The following is a 19,256-nucleotide window of genomic DNA, read 5'->3' as shown; positions in this document are numbered from 1 at the left end:
TTGACATTTATATGTTTTGTGTACTGAGCTATTCTTGTGAGAAAAATTTTTTTACACCAAAAAAGTTCAAGTGAACAATGCATCTGCTAATGAAAACAATTGCGTTACGGAACGGCTTCAAAAAAGGATTCCTAATTGATGTTTAACAAGCTTCGAGTACTCAACTCGCGATCAATCCGCGTAAGCTCCGAAAGCATCACGAATAGAATGTGCAAAAGAAGAACTCAAAATTACGACAAAACCAGGAATCACAGTCGTGGAAGTGAGATTCCGTTTCATGTGATTTTTTGTTGTTGTCAGAGCGCAGGTAGTAACCGGGCACGGTTTGTGCGGTCCTTCCGTAATTCCGTCTGGATGCGTTTTGTTGCGCCGCTTTTCGCAGACAGCAGACATTAGTGCCGGGAAGGCGAGTGGATGTGACAGTTTGAGACAAATGGTAGAAATGACTGTCTGGGTTTATAAAATGAGAACAATTAAAGGCAAGTAATATGGCAATGGGGAGAAAACGGAAGAAGTCTCTTCACAGAAGCAAGCACACACATAAAGGATGCATGTTGAAGTATTGTAAAATATAAGCTAAATAATTCTTTACGTGAACGGCTACCTGTTTGATGCTTCAATTTTGTAGCACCCATCGTTGTGTTATCGTTTGTGATCGTTTCTTAACAAACTGTGCATTAATCTCCGTTACGTGACGTTTTCCCTTTTTTCCAGTGTGAAATTATGTTCGACTACCAGGGGATCAGTTGACGCTGTTTGAGCAACTTACGAAGCACGCACGCCAGCCTAGCTAAAGGTGAGTACCGCAAGCCTAGTTCTTTTCCATCTGCAGCTTCCCACTTTTCCACAGCTCCTCCCTAGCCGGGTGCCGGAGTCGAAGCGTTCTAAAGGTGTACCCATGCACTAAAGCGTCGTCGTCGTCGTCGTCGTCGTCGTCCTGTCAGCGGTTTATCGGCCCGGTGTCCCCGAGCTCGTTTATTTTAACTCCCATGACCGTAGACAATTGAATTCCTACACTCGGTTCAGGGAAAGACGAACAAAAAAAAAAGATGGGGTAGATGGGTGATGTGTCCCTTCTCTTGCTGCTTTATTTGGTATGCTGACCGTCATGCTTGTTAAATTATATATGGAGTAGATTAAAGTAGGAATGACAATTGTGTGACTGTGTATAAGAGGGATACAAACAACAGACTGAATACCCTCTCATGGAAGTCACCGAAAGAGCATCGCAATTGTGACAACATCAAACAGAAATGGTTTCAATTTTCGAACGAAAACAACCAACTCCAAAAGTAATCTGAAGAGGGCGTTAAAAACTTTCATACGCTTTCATTAATGGCAAAGTGTTTTCTTCGCAATGTGACACACAGTTCTGATAGTTGATATTTGAATATTTAATATCTTTTTACAGCTACCGGCTGTCGGTGCTTATTACAAAACGAACGTCACGATGATGTTGATGGGAAAGTTTTTTTGAATGCAACTGCAACACCCCTACCCACACCTCTTGCGCTCGGTTGTGCAGTTGTAAGTTCGAGAACTTTCCACGGATGCATTTCCATCGCGTTTTTGCAAGTGTTTGCCGCCTGCTGTTTGCCTCCGCAAATTCCCCCCTAGGAGGGGTTTCTCGTGCTTGCTCGTCAAAGTGCATTTCATCGTGGCATTATGAAGGGGACGAAAAAAAAAATTACATCGTTGCTACTAGCCGTAAACACCTGTCATTCAACCTGTGTTCGTCCAGACGGGAACCGTTTCGCGGGCATCCATGCAAAACCTGGATGAATATTAGTTTGTATGAAGAGAAAGAAGCAGACGCGTATTGAAACTGTTTTGCTGCATTCGGATGGGAGGAACTGGAAAGAAATAAAAAAAAATGGCCACTCTTGCAAGCACCATACAGGGAATGGCATAGGATAATGCTGGAAGAAACTTCCAATGTAAGAACAAGGCTCCTAGGCTCCTATGTGTACGTGTGTTTATGTGAATTTCAATCTAGTTTTCGTAATAAAGAGCATTCTTTTGAAGCTTATTCGTAGCTGTTGCCGCTCTTGCTCTACAAAGCAGTACTGGGCGAATTTTTACAAAATTTTAAAGCGAAATAGAACCCCGTTCTTTATTGTCGTTTGCTTAGTAAAAAAACTGTTTTCGTTGACGTTTGACAGCCCGTGGAATGAGCAAATCGCTTAGGGATAAAGCGCTTAGCGTAAATGTAACATTTTTCCTAGAAAGGATTAAACATTTTTTTCAACCCGACATTAATGGCTCTGCACTTGACGATGGAGCACTTCGTGAGGGCACCTCATGAGCAAATGAATGCGAGGGGGAATAAGAGTAGCTTTAAAGTAAGGCATGTGGTTTTGGTGGTGATTGAAAAGTTGACAGCATTTCTTAAGACATACAAGCTGTCAATAGATAGGCTAGAAAATCTGTTCTTGCTGTTGAGATAATTGGAAAGATTTTTGGAAATATATCTTACAAAGTGATTCAGATGGTGTGTCAGGTCCTCTGGAACTAGACTAGAAAGTTTTCCTGTAGGCGTTTCTTATCCAATGCCTTATAAAGGTATCATATAATGTCTCTTGATAATTTCCCTAGGAACCCTGAAAGAATCCCATGGATCAGATCCGATCTTTTTATGCGAAGCACGTTATTCTAGGACTCTTGGAAGACGAGTATTCTTACAACATCCCATTCCCCAACTCTTTTTGTAGAATATGGGATTTAGTTAGTAGATCGTTTCCTCTTATGATAGTTGGAAGTAAATTCTTTATTTTATTACAGAGTTTTCTTTTATCTCACATGATACTAATGTGATCGACAATGTCCTCACACACCTCTCTCTTGATTGAATTTTAATGTCGGAATCGAGCAACCTCGATGTTATCCAGCTTCCAAGTATTGCAACAATGAATATTTAATGTAGTCCTAATATTGAGGATTTTGATTACTTGTCTGAGAAAATTATTTTCTCATGAATCTTGATATACTCGCAAGCTAATGATATTCGTAAGAAATCGTCTCTCGTGGAGAGTTCCGACATAAATGACACAAATTGCGCCCGTTGTGATGAGGTTAATTGAAATTCCTGAACTACTACCGAGTCTTTCAACAAGTGTTACCTCCTATTGTGGTCTATGAAGACCTTCAAGCTATTGAACTGTTAATTTTTCTATCAACGAAGATACAGTTTTCGTCTTAAGTCTTTCCTTGAAAGGAATAACGTTGTATAGTGATGTGATGTAGAAAAAATTTCTTGGAATATCAAACAAATACTTGCTGCGAATGAATATTGCTTCTTATACAAGAGTTGCGGTGTTCCAACGAAGTAGATTGCAAAATGTCAGGTGATTTTGAATGAAGATTGCATACTTTAGATGAATAAATTTATCACAACGTTACAAAGAATGATAAGGAACACTCGTAAAACGTAAGGTTTCATTTAAAATAATAATAAGACGTACCAAAACAACGAAAATTCAACATTGACACAAGGTTCAAAGAAAAGCACTAGTAGAAATTGAATCCCGGAAGAGCAACCGTACAGCCATTAAACATTACCGACGTACAACATCTGGCCTGCATTTCATACGAAATTCCACTCAATTGATTTCCAATGATGCTTACCTTCATCGACAATCCGCCAAACGTACTTCGCACGTAATCCCCTGTTCCAAAAGTGATATCTTTATTCAACACACACTCACACAAAGATGCTCAAACAAAGCGAGGTGGTGGCAAAAATAGCATCAGACTGCATTCGAAGCAATCGCAGTCACACCAGGTTCGTTCTTGATGCAGCAAACGGTTTTGGCGACGAACATCGATTACCATTTTTACGACCAGTACGAGGCCAGGGTTCGGTGAATGGGACCAAGGCGCCATCGCTTCCGTTACGATGCGGTACATTAGCAAAGCACCAAAAACTCTTACGGAATGGGTTTTGCGGTGGCGTCATAAAACTTTCCCATTACCAACAATTAGTGTTACATCCGGGCTGGAAGAAACAGTTCACACAAAGGAATAAGAGTGAACGGGGGTTAGGGATAGTAGAGGAGAAGGGGAAGTATACGATGCATCAAGGAAAGTATATAAAATCCCGGGAAATGCACCCGTTGATAGATTTATGAAACGATGCTGACGTTGTGCACTCGCGGCGCATGGTATCGGCACCCATCCAACAGGTTTTCCGGAGCTTATTGGATCAATTTTTTCCACCACGGTCGCGCTGTATTTTTACCCGCGGTATGTTTTCCATTTCCGAGGCGCATAATGTGTTTTTGCTACTGATGACGCTCGGAAAGGGGAAGCGGAAATAGCATAGAAAAGCGTATCGCTGCTAGTGACTGATAGCCGGGGGCGGAATGGCGAGCGCAGGGTTGAGAGAAATGAACTATTTTTCACGCCGAATGAAAACTCCTTCGCTGTTTCAGCTTCTCCCAATCTTCTGTCATGGTCTTTCTGTTTATTAGAGGAAGCACCTTTGCTGGTGGCAACGACGCCCGTCGTCAGGGAGTTTTATTTTCTTCCTCCCAGCAGACTTACTCACTGAAAGCATGCTTATACCAATTCTTTACCAGTAGCGCTGGTAAAGAATATCCAAAGGTAGATGTTTTGCTTTCTTTTGCTCGTCCACTCACTCATCGCTGTGCCGTTGCAATGCAAAAATGCTGCAAGGGATCAACTGGCATTTAGTTTCGCATCTTCCGCCCAGGTAGATGGTTGGTCGGTACGGCTGAAGATGTTACAATTTCCTGGCTGCGCTGACGCTCACTCAATAGGTTCCGTTTGGCCGCGGAGTGCCGTGTGTACTTATTGAAAGTTCATCGCACCATTTTCTTTCCGAGCGCTCGGCACCCATCAACGCGTCCTTAGAATGGGCCAGAAAGTTTTGCATTGCATTTTTATTCTACTACCTACATCTGAATGTAGGCAAAAAGCAGAAGCACAGCAGCAGCAGGAGCGATCGTTTACAATTCTGCAACCTCATTAAAACGATGCAGCGCTGTGTGTTCATGTCACCGTTTTTTGCAAACTCAATTAATTATAACTGATCTGGTTGAAGGAGCTCAACAACTAAAGAACACACAAAAACTCGATAAGATTTTCTACGTTTGGGGAGGAATAAAAAACTGTGAAACTTGACTTTTTATCGCCTAAAGGTTGTCTTTTCCCATTATCAATAAATTCTTAATTAACACTATCGAAATGGTTTTTTTTTCTCTTCTTGACAGATGATTGGAAGTGTAGGAGGTCGACACATGTCGACACGACGGCGGGGCTCGTCCCCAATGGTGCGCCTAGGGAACAATCTCAACCTGCAGCTGGAACCACCCGATGGTGTCAATACACCGCGAGTGTCACCAAGGCGAAGGCGAGCGGTAACGACCAGCGACCACAAGAGCTGTGCATTAATTCAAACAAGACTGAAACTAGGAGACATCATGTAAGTATTATGGGACGAAGAAATAAAGCTTTCGATGAAAGTTTGGAACTTGGACAGAAGCTTGGAATCTACCATAAAAGATTGAAAGATTTCAAAATGCTTTCAATTTTGTGCTAAGCCGTAAATGGGCGAAATATTTCAACATAATTTTATTTCATCACTTTTTTAAATCGAAGTGACTTTATTATAACATTTTTATTGAAATTTAAAATATAAAATCGTTGTTTGTAATATTTTGTGGAATAAACTATTCCCACAATTGAACAAATAAAAACAATTCCAATCGAATATTCCAATGGAGACGCCTGGTACTTCAAAGCTCTATGGAGGCGCCCAATGTTTTGAAACCTTTCATGGAACTCATCGAACGTCAAACGTCACTCACATTCGTGGTGAGCGCCCACTGTTTACAAATCAGGCGTTTACCACCCCACACCACCCACCGTCGAATGCTTCCAGCTTGTGCTTCCGGTGTGACAGTTAGCGTTTACACCAGCCGGTTGAACTTTTCCGCCCAAATGCTCGCCATGCTGTCGTCATGACCCAAACAAAAACTCGTCCGCTCGTAATCAGTGCCGCACGTGCTACCGGTATTATGGTGTGTGTGTGTGCGCGCGCGCGCTTCTCGAATCTTGTTCTGTGCGAGTGTTTTGGTGTGTTCTTCACAACAGAACGAAATGAACCGCTCGACTAGCGTGTGTATCAGCGTGTGTGCACAGTCGGTGGCTCGGAAGAAAAATCATTTTCCACCAAAACGGAGCAGTTCATTCATTCGATTTCCAGAAGCCAAGCCGTACGAACGTGTTTGAGCTCGCGTGTGCCATTGAAAAAAAGGAAAAAAGATAAAAGAAAGCTGAAAAAGAAAAGCTTTTCCTTGCTTTAATGTGCAAAAGTCGGTGGGTAAGGTTGTGTGTTGAAGCTGTAAAAGGTTACAAAGCTACTCAAGTGTGAAAAATCTATGAAAAATCGTGATTGATTTACGAGGTGAAGTGATGAAATAAAGCTTCCGTGCTGCAGCTGGAGAAAACTCTCACACCCAACGCTGTGCAAGTGAAAATTCCCAACCACGAAAAAATGTGTGTTCTTGTGTAAAGAAATGTTTCTTCAGCTTTGTGCAATTACGTGTGTTGCAGTTGCATTGGGCAGGCATAAAGTGAAAGATGTTGGAGAGTGTAAAAAACGCCCCACCCAGTACCCTTGATTTTCATTAGCGCCATTTGCATCCGTCAGCCATCAGCCAGAGGATCCTCCCTATTGTGGCAGCAAAAAAGGAAAAGAAAACAACAAGCAAGCAAGCAAAGCCACATCAGAAGGCTTCCTCTGGCCAAATAGAGGGGGGGAGGGGGGGGGGCGAGTAGTTTGTAAAATTTAATTACCTTAATTCGATTTGAGTGATTGAAGTGCTCTCTTACCAGTTGGTTAATGGGCTCGGTGCAGATGCAATTTGCACAAATCATAAGTCAATTTCATTCTTAAAACACTTTTACACCCTTTGGAGTTCTCCGACAGAAAAAAGTGCTTAAAGAAGGGTCTTCCAAGAAGAAGAAGAAAAAACACCAACCCGTCAGTATGCAGCTTTCTAATTAATATTAATTCTCCTGATACTCATCACCCATTTTAAAACTTTTTACCCAAAAGAAAAAAAAAGCAAAAACATCCCCACAATGTCCTAGTTATTTTTTGCTCCCCTGTTTTACCAAGTGAGTCCCATATTTTTCCTGAACAATGTAATAGAGGCAAGGTGACGAATAAAAAGGAAAAAAGCACACACATACACACACATTCACACAACGGTGATCGGCCCGATGGGCATTTGATGGCATTGAGTAGAGCGCGGCAAGGCCTACACTCCTTCTCCCGTTTGTAAGCTCCCGGTTCCATTTTACTGTGTTCGTTCTATCCTTTTATCAGCGGAAATAGAGCAACCACCCTATTGAGAGCTCGCCCGTTAGTGGGAGTGAGAGCGAAAAGCGTGTGCGCACACACGTACGGTGAGAGGAGAGTGAAAGAGAGAGAGAAAGCGAGAAGAAAAGTGTGAGCAGGCGCGCGCGTGTGTATGTGCATATTGTGGGCTCCATAACAAAAAGCGGATTCACCTACCGAAGGGTGGAAAATAAGGCAGCCAAAGTCAGTCAAAGTTCCCTGTTGTGTCTCGGCGCTTCAGTGTGTGTGTGTGTGTGGTGTTGTGTGGGTGGTTTTGTGTATATATGCGTGTGAGTGTGTGCTTGCTGGTGAGGTTTTGATGCTTAGCGGTTTTTGCCGTAAGAAGCCTAGTTCACGTTTGACGTGCGAGTCTGATAACACGCAAGAGTGAGAGAAAAAAAATAAGGGAATGTAGCAATGTGTATGTGTGTGTGAGAGAGCGAAAATCTGGTGCACAGTTCCAGGAGGCAGTACAGTGCCAGTGCACGCAAGATAGGCAGCAAGAGAGAAAGCGAGCTGTGGTCGTGTGAAAAAAGTGTTTCCCTTCGCCATCTGAGCGCCATCTGGTGTCGTTTGCGTGAAGCTCGCCCTCAGTCTTGCTGAAGAAGTGTTTGCACCTTCACTTCAACGAGCAATTCTAAATCGAAGCAATCTTTGTATTTTTCTTTCCTACCTTTCCGTGAACAAAACCCAAACCCTGGAATTTGAGGGCTCCAGAAATCGCCTAGGAATAAAGTGCGTCTGTGTAGTGAGTGTGTTTTGCAGTGTGTGAGTGTGGAAGTGAAACCAACGGCAAGCAGTGTGCAGCAACTGCAGCGGAAACAAAGAAATAGCATCCTCCCGGTGTACTCTGTGTGGTCTTCTCGTCGGATATAAGCTAAGCACAAAGCACCAGGGGCAGCTGCACAAATGTATCACGTCGGTGGCTCGGTGTAACCCAATATGGCCCTGCGGTCGTCCAGCGCTGGTACTGCACATTGGGAAAAACTGACGGTGGGTGTTGTTGCAAGTTGATGCCCTGGGTGGGTGGGTGGTTGTGTGGGTGTACGTGAGGCGTTAATGAAGCAGATGCAGAAGAATGTCTCGAATCGAGTTTCAGACATCTCTTCTCCCCACGACTCTACTGGTTCGTCGTGGTGCTTTTGTTGTCCTTCATGCTTTTCTTTCTTCGACGGAATTTGCTATGCAAATGAAGCCTACGTAGCTCATTTCATTCCCACAACGGCAACGGAGCGGATGGTGGGGAAGAGCTCGATAGGAGAAGAGGACAAGAATAGGCAAGAAAATCAATGCACTCGTTCTATTTATCGAAAGCCCTGTTTTGTCACCTTGTCGTGGAGGTTTCCCTAGCTTCCAGCACCAAGGCGCCTCCACGTCAACCAATGTCAATGGTTTCGAATACGAGTACGCCTCCATTAAGGATTCGGGTTTAAGGTAACAGCAGTTCAAAAAAACAAACTGGCTGTGATTTTTGAGAAGTCACCTAGAATTCATTTCTAGGCTCTGTGACTGCGCTTAATTATGCATGGTAATGATACATGAAAACCTCCAACACAGAGTTGCTAGAGTTCGCTACGTTTATTTAGAGCATACCACATGCCAGACGGATGGACAGAAGCAAAAGCATTCGATAATCGAGATTAAAAACACGTTCAATTTACCTTTCAAGAGAAGCGGTCTAAAATTATCCACCATTACATGGTTCAATCCACTTTGATCAGGTTCATTGGAGCATGTGCTCGGTGAATTTGGCAACTTTTACCTAGGCAGATGGTTCCAGCTAGCGCCAGTTGGATAGAATTCCAGCCAGAGCAGGCGATAGGTTTTCCTTTGTTCTTTCATGTTTCACCACCGGTCTCAAACAGACGGGATTGAGCTAAAAAAAACAACAGATTCATACACACACGGTGAGTGTGATGGAGTACAAAATTCCAGGAATCTGTTATTACAGTATTTAGCACAGTATTGAGGAGAATTTCGATAATTTTAAGCAATGTGCGAATGAGCATGTTTGATGATTGGAGTGGTGGCGAGAGACAGGAAAGCTTTATTCTCATTGTCGCCATGTTCTTCAATGCGAATCAATTGTTAAAAAATTCGCTTATTCGGAATTGTACTATTTTGGGGTTTGTGTAGTTTAAGACAATATTTTCTGGAATATTTTACTATATTGGCGAGAAAAATAAAGGAGAGCTTTTTTAGCATTTCTTCTTCAAGTTATCTTTATTCTTCAATATTCAGTTTTACTAAATAACTTAACCCGGCAAGGCGACAGCAGCGTCAGTCTTCACACGGCTGAACTGCGTTTCATATCCCATCCGTAACGTCCCATTTATTGAACAGATTTTAATGAAAAGTGCTTAATAGTCTGCAATTTCGTTAAATGCATCTTTTATGAAACTAGAAGTCGAACTACAAGATAAAAAAAAACTTTTAAATTTGTTCCCAACTCGTTTTGTTGCTTGGAAGCGCCTAAAGGTATGTAACGCTGGGGTAGTTATTACAGTTTTTCTAATAGCCATGCTGGAAATGATTTAGTCCTGCTTTCATATTTAATTGCAGTATCAAACACAAAGCTTTTTAAACCTACTTTCCATTGGAAACAAATTGACTCCCCCGTAAAAAAATAGGTCACAACTTGCCATCTCAAATTCCTTAATCTTCATCAAATTATGAGAAGTGCGTTTTTTCTCAAGATAATCCTTACCCCACTGACAGACAATTACATGATCAGGTTTCACGGGCATTCGACGTAAGAAAAAAGAGGTCAAACGTTTGCGCCCACTATCGGGATGCGCTCATCATAATCGCCATCACCCTCTTTCAATCGAGTGGAAATCGAATCCCTTTGAGTTGGAGCATATTCAGCATACACTTTCCCTTCCCGGTGGATGAGCGATTTGCAAAACACCCATTTCAAACAGGGGCTTTCCAATTCACTGTCATTGTCAGAAAACAGTCAATCATGCATCGTGAAGGGTTCGCTTTCGGAGGACTCTGGCCGTCTCTAGAGCCGTTTAGGATTATGGGTGGGTAGGTGGCCCACCAAAGAATCAAAGTCATTTTCTTGCTGTTGTTTTGTTCTCAACACATACACACGCACACACAGGAATCCTTCAGCTAATCCCCGTCTCCTCAAACCGGACAGCTTTCGCTTACGAATGACCTTCAACGGGGAAAGAAGTGCTAAACTACTCCAAAATAATGGAAACGGAAATCGCTGAAGTAAAAAGAAGGACAAAAACATCCAGCTTCCACCGGTGCCAAACCGGTTTCTGTGTGTGTACGCCCGTCACATTGGTAACATTGTTAGAGCACGTTCAAGGACGCGCTCTATTGATCTTGGTCGCATTTTCCTGATGTCCCACGTAGCTCTAGAGCGGCCATGCCGTGGAGTGTGCTCGCGACGACCCTCTAATGAACAGTGTAACCGATATCTTTCAATCGAACGTGTATCAAGGATACTCGCTGAAGCATTCCCAGTACAGGTCTTATGTAATTGTTTGATAATTTTATTCCAACCACTAAACACCGTCTCCATTTGCTTTGCTCCTATTGGATATGGGCAAGACGGAGATCGTGCCCCAATAAACCCGACACATGGTGGTCGTGAACCGTAACGCGTGGCTGCGTAAATAATAACGAATCGGTGGTGATGGCCTATCAATCGTGCCCTAATGATGATCAGCGTCGGAGGAAAATCTATGCTATATCTTTTCTTTGCCTGATGGCGAATCGTGTGCGTGGGTCCTGAATATGGGGCTAAATATAGAAGGCTCCGCTTTTGCCTTTGGGTTTTGTGCACTTTCTCTCGCATAACACTCGTTTCCTGGTGACGCAGACGACCGTGTTGTTTTTTATCGAGGGGGGGGGGGGGGAGGGGGAACGTTAATCCGGCGAAGGGACAAGCGCCACCAAGCGTTGGGTTTTAATGTGTGTAAGGAAAATAATTTTTCAACGGCTAGCATGTTGCTTCGAAGGTTGAAATGAAAATGGCACAATGGGACAGCTTGAAGTTAAACTATGGTTAAAATATTTTTTTGGTGTTTTGTTTGGAAAAAAAAAAATCCAAACGTTGAAATAGGATTTATATGAAAGTTCTTGTTATTTCTCAAACTCTATCACTACCGTCTGAGAATCTAATTTAATCCTAATAGCATTCCATCTCACTAAGACCCTTCTGTCCATACGAACTGTCTAAAACGACTTTAATGGCTGGATTATAAGAGTATAATTTTCATCCAATATTTGGTGTACGGTGGAAAAAAATCTATTTAAAAATACTACAAACTGCATTCTTTATGATACGAGGCTTACCATGTAGGGAATAAGGCGGCTTTACTGATTGAGATCATAGCCATTTTGGTATAATAGTTTATCAAATAAATAGGAGCTGGTTTTTCGCTTTTTGACCACTCATAACCCACTAGTGACAGCGTAAGAAGTAGTGTGTCTAGTGTAGCCGCCAACCTTTCGAACTTAATATGGTCTGGCACTTGAGCCGCGAGCGGTACAGCGTCAGACTTGTTTATGTGTTGACTTATCGATTATTGCACACAACGGCGCAGCGGTAGGTCTGACAAAACAGTGCTAATGGTGGCGATGGTGGTGGTGGTGTTGGTGGTGGCTTCGATACCATTATCATCACCGTGCATTCTATTTACAGTGCACAGTGTTTCCATAGGTCTCGCATTAATATTTCCATTTCGAATCGTCCACCAACCTACCGTGGGCTGTTCCGTGGCGTTCCTTCTTTTCTTCCACACCAGTACCAGCCGCCATTGCTGCCCGTAACCACCATTCAGACAGAAGTGTTGGTGAGCGACGTTCGCTACGTGTTGTTGTCTTGTTGGCATATGAGGACCGTGTGACGTAATCGTGTGCATACATAATTTAGAGAGACAGTTTTGTCTAACCCCGTTACGGTGGTGGGCAACCATTCCGAAATTGATTGTTTTACTGCCGACGTGTATGACGTGTGATGGTGATGGTACTGCGGTTCGAAGTTTATGTCACTTTTGACGATTTTATGTCACATTTCACATGATTTCCTATTTCCAAGGCTCCAACAATACGGATGCGAACGGCTGTTGATATATCGTGTCTGATGGTGTAGTATCGCTCGCAAGGTTAGCAAAAGGAATACATTACCTCGGTTGAATGTTTTATACGATCAGATAGAGTGCTACAACCTTCTGTGAAGACGGCTACCACGGCTAGCGTCATCCAGATTGGGCGCCCGAAATCCTTCGGGTGGATTAAGTGCTTGTAAGGTTAAATGTGGTGACCAAAAAAAAAAAAGCTCACCTAAAGCGTACCTTTCGGTGAGCCATAAACGAGCAGACTAGAGAGCGTAAGCAGGACATGACAATTTATGGTACGGTACGGATTGCAGTACCGGGACGAATTGTGTATTCACCTGAATTTATGGTGATTTCATGATACGCGATCGTTACGCTGTGTAGCACCCCCAAACCTGTGCCGGAAATGACAAACAAGCGGACCGGTGTCCCTCGTAAGGAACTTAAAGGGAACTTCGGTTACTGGCGGGGCATCATCGACAGTATAATTTACTCACTTGCGTCGCTAATCGTAATTTTTAGCGACAGTCAACTTGGGCACTACTGTCACGCAATGTAGCGCGGTCCTTTGTTGGTTCACTGGCTGGTGGATCGTGCCACGCGCAACAGATGATACGTGCGACCGATGTAGATTAATTCACCCGACATCAATCATCGTTCGAGGGCGAGGTCTACTTTGTCACGCAGCGTAAATGGTGCGATTAGTAAGCCTTTGGGAGGAGCATGTGGCTATTAAAAGGCGAAAAGGACTGTTCAAAACGGACTAGCAATAGGCAATTAGATTGTTCATGGCTTCGCAATGGTACAAGCTTCTTCCGGGTGCTATTTCTTAACACTTATAAATGTAAAATAGAACAACAAAAGACATTACTGTCCTGGTATAAAGTTTACAATGCTTTTTTATTTGTCTTAGAGCTCATAATTGCATCTGAAGTACGCTTGAATACGTGTCAAAAATTAGACGCCTTATAGTATGCAATTGCTATAGTTTAAAATTCCATTTCTAGAGTAAAAGGTGTCATGAAGTACATATTATATAACTTTTGGCGCATATTTTAAAATTAGCATTTATAGAATTTTTAAATCCGGACCTTTCCGCCGTGGCGAGCCACGTGGTTATCAGTAAGTCTACTACGTCTTTCGATAATCGGCGTTACCTAGTAAGCCATGAAGAAGTAGTATTATTAAATACGTAACCAACTCCTTTCTTGTAACTAAAAAGTATTGCCCTAAAGCATTGATTTAATCCTCACATACATATATTGGGTCGAGCTCAAGAATATGATGTTTGAATATTTAAGATACTATTCAAAATTCACGAGAGAATGCAACTTGAGCCATGTATGCACAAAGAAATCAATAAAAATTAATCATAAATCACGCCAAAGCTTCAAGTGCGATTTCTGACAACAGGGCGCGATTCTCGTTCGCCGCGAAGCACAGAACAACAAATCGTTCTACGGTACTTCCCGTACGTACGTACGGGACACAGGACAGTTTAGGACTTCGTGACTAAAGCCCATATCCACGGGGTTCGTTCTAGAGCTTGTACTCTAGCCAATGTGCCGCGGCATTGCTTTACTTCCTCGAGTGCGCGGTTTAGCGTAATGGTTGTTGTGATTTGTTCAGAAGGTCTCGCCAGCATGCCACAAACAAAAATTCACATTCCAAATACTAAAGCCCCGCTGTGCTGTGCTACGCTCGTTTGTAAGCACTCCGAGCACAATTTGCAACTTGTTTGAATCGAAACAAATGACTTCTGCTTTTATGGCCGCGGGCGTGAAAGTTGCGTGATCCGGGCAAACAAACCCCGGCAAAGCTTTTCGCATACTGCTGCCTGAATGGTGATTCGCGTTCCTAGTCGATTAGTAGCGACACCGCAGTAGCGATGCTTACGATGGGATAGCGTAGAGCAAAACAGAGCATCTTTGCGGTGCGCATTAGATATGTGAGCAGTAATCTTCCTTCCGTAGACTGCAATAGTAAATTGAACGACATGCCAGCGGCCATTTGTGACCCAGTTCCGTTTCCTGGGCTTCCTGAGCGGTTGATGAACTTGATTGAGGAGCAGAAAGAGGGAAAGAAAGAGGACTGCTGCAGCCGGAAAAGCATAAAGCACCATTCTTTCCATCCACCATGATGCATCGTCTGTGTGTGTGCATCTCATCGTGTTGACTGCATTGTTCGCTGTGCTGCTTCCCGGTCTAAATTTATCTTTGCTGTACGGTGTGCAGTGTGGTAGTTTGCAACAGCGACTAACGAAGTACAGTAGCCGTCTGATTATGGTGCTTTTAGTTTCCCTTGATGCTGATGAGCTGGGCGATCCCTTGATGCTGGTGCATCATCATCAGTGTGGACGTTTTCGTACCTGGCCAACACTCGTCAGAGCGTTCGACCTGATTTAATGCTTGTTGAACTGTTCTGCTGAAGCGGGAAAGTACAGAAGAGGCACGATGGTTGCAATCAATCTTTACGGAATCGAGCAAAAGTGAGAGAGGATGTAATCTGTAGTGCAGTGGTACCATTGAACGAAGTAGATGATTTACTGCAACAACGCTGATGGAATTAAGCTTGGATACGGGCAGCTTTTAATCAAGAGCACTATTTATATGCTGCATTTAGTTAACAATGAGGATAAACCCTACTGGAGTTGATTTGAAGTACACGCTTATCAGTTTGTATGGTTGATGTTTGGACTAAGTACATAGTTCGGATGCAATAATTCGCGTACTAACAAATATAATATGAGTATGCATGCTGATTGCATACCACTAGGCGCTTTCATTTTAATGGATAAGCCTGTTTTAATTTTAATGAACAGAGTTAACGTAACAAATTGCAGATAAGTTGATATTTTCGTACCTCTTATTTCGTATTCTATTCTTCAAAAACGTTTTAACTTTAGTATTGATACGAATCTAATATTGCTCTTTCCATACACGTTTTGCAGGTTAGCAGCGGCTCAAGAAGCGGCGCTCGCAGGTCAGACCTCGAACGGGGCTCAGTTTGGACGCAAAGGAGGCCACTATTTAGCTGATAGAATGGGTGGCCCCAGCAGTCAAGGGGGTCAGCCTCTGGCTGGAGGCGGACCCACCTCGTTATTTATTTTATCAGAGGACAACATCATTAGAAAGTAAGTACAACGAGTTTCAGGAAACGATCGCCAGCGACTTCCATCGGAGCAAACTTTAACTCAAAAACCGGCCCACTTTCGAGCAGATACACACGATTCATAATTGAATGGCCTCCGTTCGAGTACGCGGTGCTGCTGACAATCATTGCCAATTGCGTGGTATTGGCTCTGGAGGAGCACTTACCTCATGGAGACAAGACGATACTTGCTCAGAAGCTGGAAAAAACGGAAGCATATTTTTTGGGCATCTTTTGCGTCGAAGCATCACTGAAGATCCTCGCCTTAGGGTTTGTTATGCACAAACACTCCTACCTCAGGAACATATGGAACATAATGGATTTTTTCGTCGTAGTTACGGGGTAAGTAGAGCGCTCGCACGGGAGCGGAGCAGCAGTTGGTGAAGTGGGCACCGTGTCCGGGGGTATCAAAAAACAAAAAAGCGCGAAAACTTTTCTACGTTACAGGAAAAGTGCTTGTCAAGGTTCACCCGAAAAGAAGCTGTGTTTTCAGGTTGTTTTTGTTTTAAACATTTATCATCCCCAATTGTGAAGCTTCTTTTCGTACCAAGCAGCGTGGAAAGCGTGTATTTGCACGCGCGTGTGTGTGTATATACACAATATTAAAATGCTCGTTTATTCATTCGTAACAGTTCAATGACTATTTTTGCTGAGGCCAACGTTGATGTTGACTTGCGAATGCTTCGATCATTTCGTGTTTTGCGGCCACTTAAGCTTGTTTCAAGGATTCCAAGTAAGCGACTGATGTGCCGATGTTTTGACGTTTTTCGTCACTGTCAATTAATTCTAGCAACAGCCAAAATACATAGTTCTTCCATAATAGTGGCCAGTTATAGTGCTAGACAAGTACGGTGTTACACTCAAATCTTTAATTTTCTTTTATTACCAACCGCCAGTTGACCGACCGTAGATGAGAGCTGCGATGGTTGTTCGTTTTCTGTTTTCATTTCGTTACGCTACTAGTTGTGTTGCTCTTGTACTTTTACCGCGGTTTGTCCTTTATTATGCGCTAGGAATAGTACCCTAGGATGTAGTGGATTTTTTCTTTTCTTTTACTAATGTACCCCGCGCCCAGCTCAACGCCAATGGAGCTTCAAATGGTCTAAGTATGTCAAGAACTGCTGCTACTCGTATGCAAAATCCATTTGTACACCGAACTACGTTAGCTGAAGGTTGCCGACGTTAATGGGAGCGAAGTGTAGCTGTTGATGAAATTGACCTTAATAGGATCAGCTCCCAGCAGCAGCCGGAGGAGGTCAAGTGCGAAACAGAACCATAAAAAATCTCGATTGTGATTTGAATACCGTTTCCAGCGAGAGTCGTACGAATTTCCATAATGTCGCTATTTCCGTCAGGCGAAAAGCTTTGATGTTTAATGAAGCAGGTTTATTGAAGGCTGCGGTATCTAGAACCTATAGTAAGGCAGCAGCTACGTTGCATAAATCTTACAAACAACCTTCATTTCATCGCCACTAGCTTGGGCTAGCTTTAAATCATTTTCCTTATCCGTCGTGCGTTAACTGAAACCTTATCTTATTGCTGAATTGCTCTTGTTTGCTAGATTCATCACATTGTTCCCCCAAAAGGGACCGGAAGTAGATCTGAGAACACTAAGGGCGATCCGTGTGTTAAGGCCCTTAAAATTAGTTTCTGGAATTCCTAGTGAGTAGTCAACTAGCTAGCCCAACACTGTTGGTCAATCTAGTCATAGTAATTGTTGTGTTTTAATCATTTATTGGTTTATTTGTTGTAGTCTAATAGAATTTAATTTTATTGGTATGAAATGATATCGCATTAAATGAATTAGTACTTATTGTATTACTGATCGAACTTCCAAACATTTTGATAGTTGATAATTTTAATTTTTTATCCGTCATGCAAGTCCCCCTAAATAAGTAAAAACAAAGTTCTTAGTTTTGTGCCGGTAGAAATTAGCATATAAGAAATTAATGTTTTAAAATAATGTTTGAAGAATTGCATAGTTTCAGGCGTTTGATTTTCGATTGGATCTCAAAATTAGCTATGGAAGACTTGAAAATAAATCAATTGAACATTTATTAGCGTTACAAAAATTGACAGCTTTGAAATTTTTATGAAAAATTAGAGTAAAATTAGTGTTGAATTCGATTCCAGAAAGATTATAGCTAATTCGTCTATATTATTAGCAGTTTTTGTTATGTTCGATTATTAGAAATTTTAGTTGGTTTAGTATCCTTTAGTAAACTTTGATAAAAATAGCAAGAACACAAAAAAAAAATTTCATAGCTTCAATTGGATTTCAGGAAAAAATCCGCTGAAATGCATACAATTTGTAACACAAAATAGCATCCCAAAACAGTTATCTAGTTATTTTTATCAAGGTTTCTCGCTGTGTAGAACAATCGAAATCCGTTAATCCAATCAACAACACTAACGCCTCATTACTCTATCCTCCATCTTTCTTTTCGCATCGTCCCAAAACGCGCCAATCAGGTTTACAAGTAGTCTTAAAATCAATCATCAAAGCCATGGCGCCATTGCTGCAGATAGGATTGTTGGTCTTGTTTGCAATTGTTATCTTTGCAATCATAGGCTTAGAGTTTTACTCCGGCGCACTGCACAGGAGTTGTTATAGCTTAGAGGATATCTGTGAGTATAACGTCGCCCGATCGCTAATAACGCTCTCGTTCCGCTAACGTGCTTTGACGTGGTGCTGCGTTATCCCGATTTTTCAGCTCAAATAGTGAAGGAGGGCGAATTCCCGACGCCCTGCAATGCAGATAACGATACGATAGCACCGACCGGTGCGTACGTCTGCAATAGCAGTGACAGCACGTGCATTGAGCAGTGGGAAGGCCCCAACTTTGGCATTACCAGCTTCGATAATATCGGTTTCGCCATGTTGACCGTGTTCCAGTGCATCACCATGGAGGGTTGGACGGCGATACTGTATTGGGTAGGTTCAGGAATGAGTTGCTGCGGTTTCGTACTAAAAATGTTACCCCTTACCGCTATTTCTTCCCCACAATCCAGACGAACGATGCGCTCGGTTCGACGTTTAACTGGATCTACTTTGTGCCGCTCATCGTGCTCGGGTCCTTTTTCATGCTTAACCTAGTGCTCGGTGTGCTCAGCGGGTAGGTATAATGTCTCCGTCGGCGCGGAAGACACTCTCATACGCAACGCCGTGGCGCCGTGTACCATCGACGATCTTCAACCGGTCTTGCCGGTTGCCCTTTGTTTCTTTTCTATCTGCGTCGACACATGTTACTGACTGTGCGGAGAAGATGTTTTACTATACGGTTTTGTTCTTTTTCCTTATCTACAAATGTTTTGCGTACCTTCTTTAATTTGATGTATATTGTGCCAAAACTGTGTTTGTGTGTATCCGTGTGTGCCACCTCCCTTGCGAACCCGGTTTCACGTCCGCGCGGCTTGGCGGCCGCTCTCGGCAATCTCGGGCAGAGAGTTTTCCAACGAAAGAGGACGCGTTGAGCGACAGGCTCAATTTCACAAGTGTCGCTCCAGGCAAATGTTTGTCGAAGCAATGACATCCTATCTCGACTGGATTACTCAAGCAGGTTTTAAAATTGATTTTTCTCGATTTCCCGAAACCAGATCCGTCGGCTTCGCGTAGCACGCTCGAACGATCTGCCTGTTAGTCCACCCCATCAAGCCCT

At 42.8% G+C, this 19,256-nt stretch overlaps 1 protein-coding gene across 15 annotated transcripts in view; it reads left to right on the top strand.

The window, feature by feature from the left end:
* Nucleotides 1–5,288: 5,288 nt before the first annotated feature.
* Nucleotides 5,289–19,256, top strand: part of LOC126556620 (voltage-dependent calcium channel type A subunit alpha-1-like) — a 45,787-nt gene continuing 31,819 nt past the window's right edge. For 8 of the 15 annotated variants that reach the window (XM_050211981.1, XM_050211991.1, XM_050211976.1 and 5 more), the window contains exons 1-7: nucleotides 5,289–5,443; nucleotides 15,398–15,580; nucleotides 15,667–15,939; nucleotides 17,159–17,259; nucleotides 18,070–18,225; nucleotides 18,312–18,532; nucleotides 18,610–18,713. In XM_050211981.1, coding sequence (XP_050067938.1) covers nucleotides 5,289–5,443; nucleotides 15,398–15,580; nucleotides 15,667–15,939; nucleotides 17,159–17,259; nucleotides 18,070–18,225; nucleotides 18,312–18,532; nucleotides 18,610–18,713 — 1,193 coding nt within the window. Of the gene's footprint in view, nucleotides 5,444–8,265; nucleotides 8,360–15,397; nucleotides 15,581–15,666; nucleotides 15,940–16,229; nucleotides 16,331–17,158; nucleotides 17,260–18,069; nucleotides 18,226–18,311; nucleotides 18,533–18,609; nucleotides 18,714–19,041; nucleotides 19,158–19,256 lie in introns of those variants that run through there. The other 7 variants (XM_050211983.1, XM_050211984.1, XM_050211980.1 and 4 more) reach the window with 4 other exon arrangements.

This window comes from Anopheles maculipalpis, chromosome 2RL (assembly GCF_943734695.1).
Source record: "Anopheles maculipalpis chromosome 2RL, idAnoMacuDA_375_x, whole genome shotgun sequence".
Taxonomy (NCBI): domain Eukaryota; kingdom Metazoa; phylum Arthropoda; class Insecta; order Diptera; family Culicidae; genus Anopheles; species Anopheles maculipalpis.
This window is presented reverse-complemented; position numbering and strand designations above follow the sequence as displayed.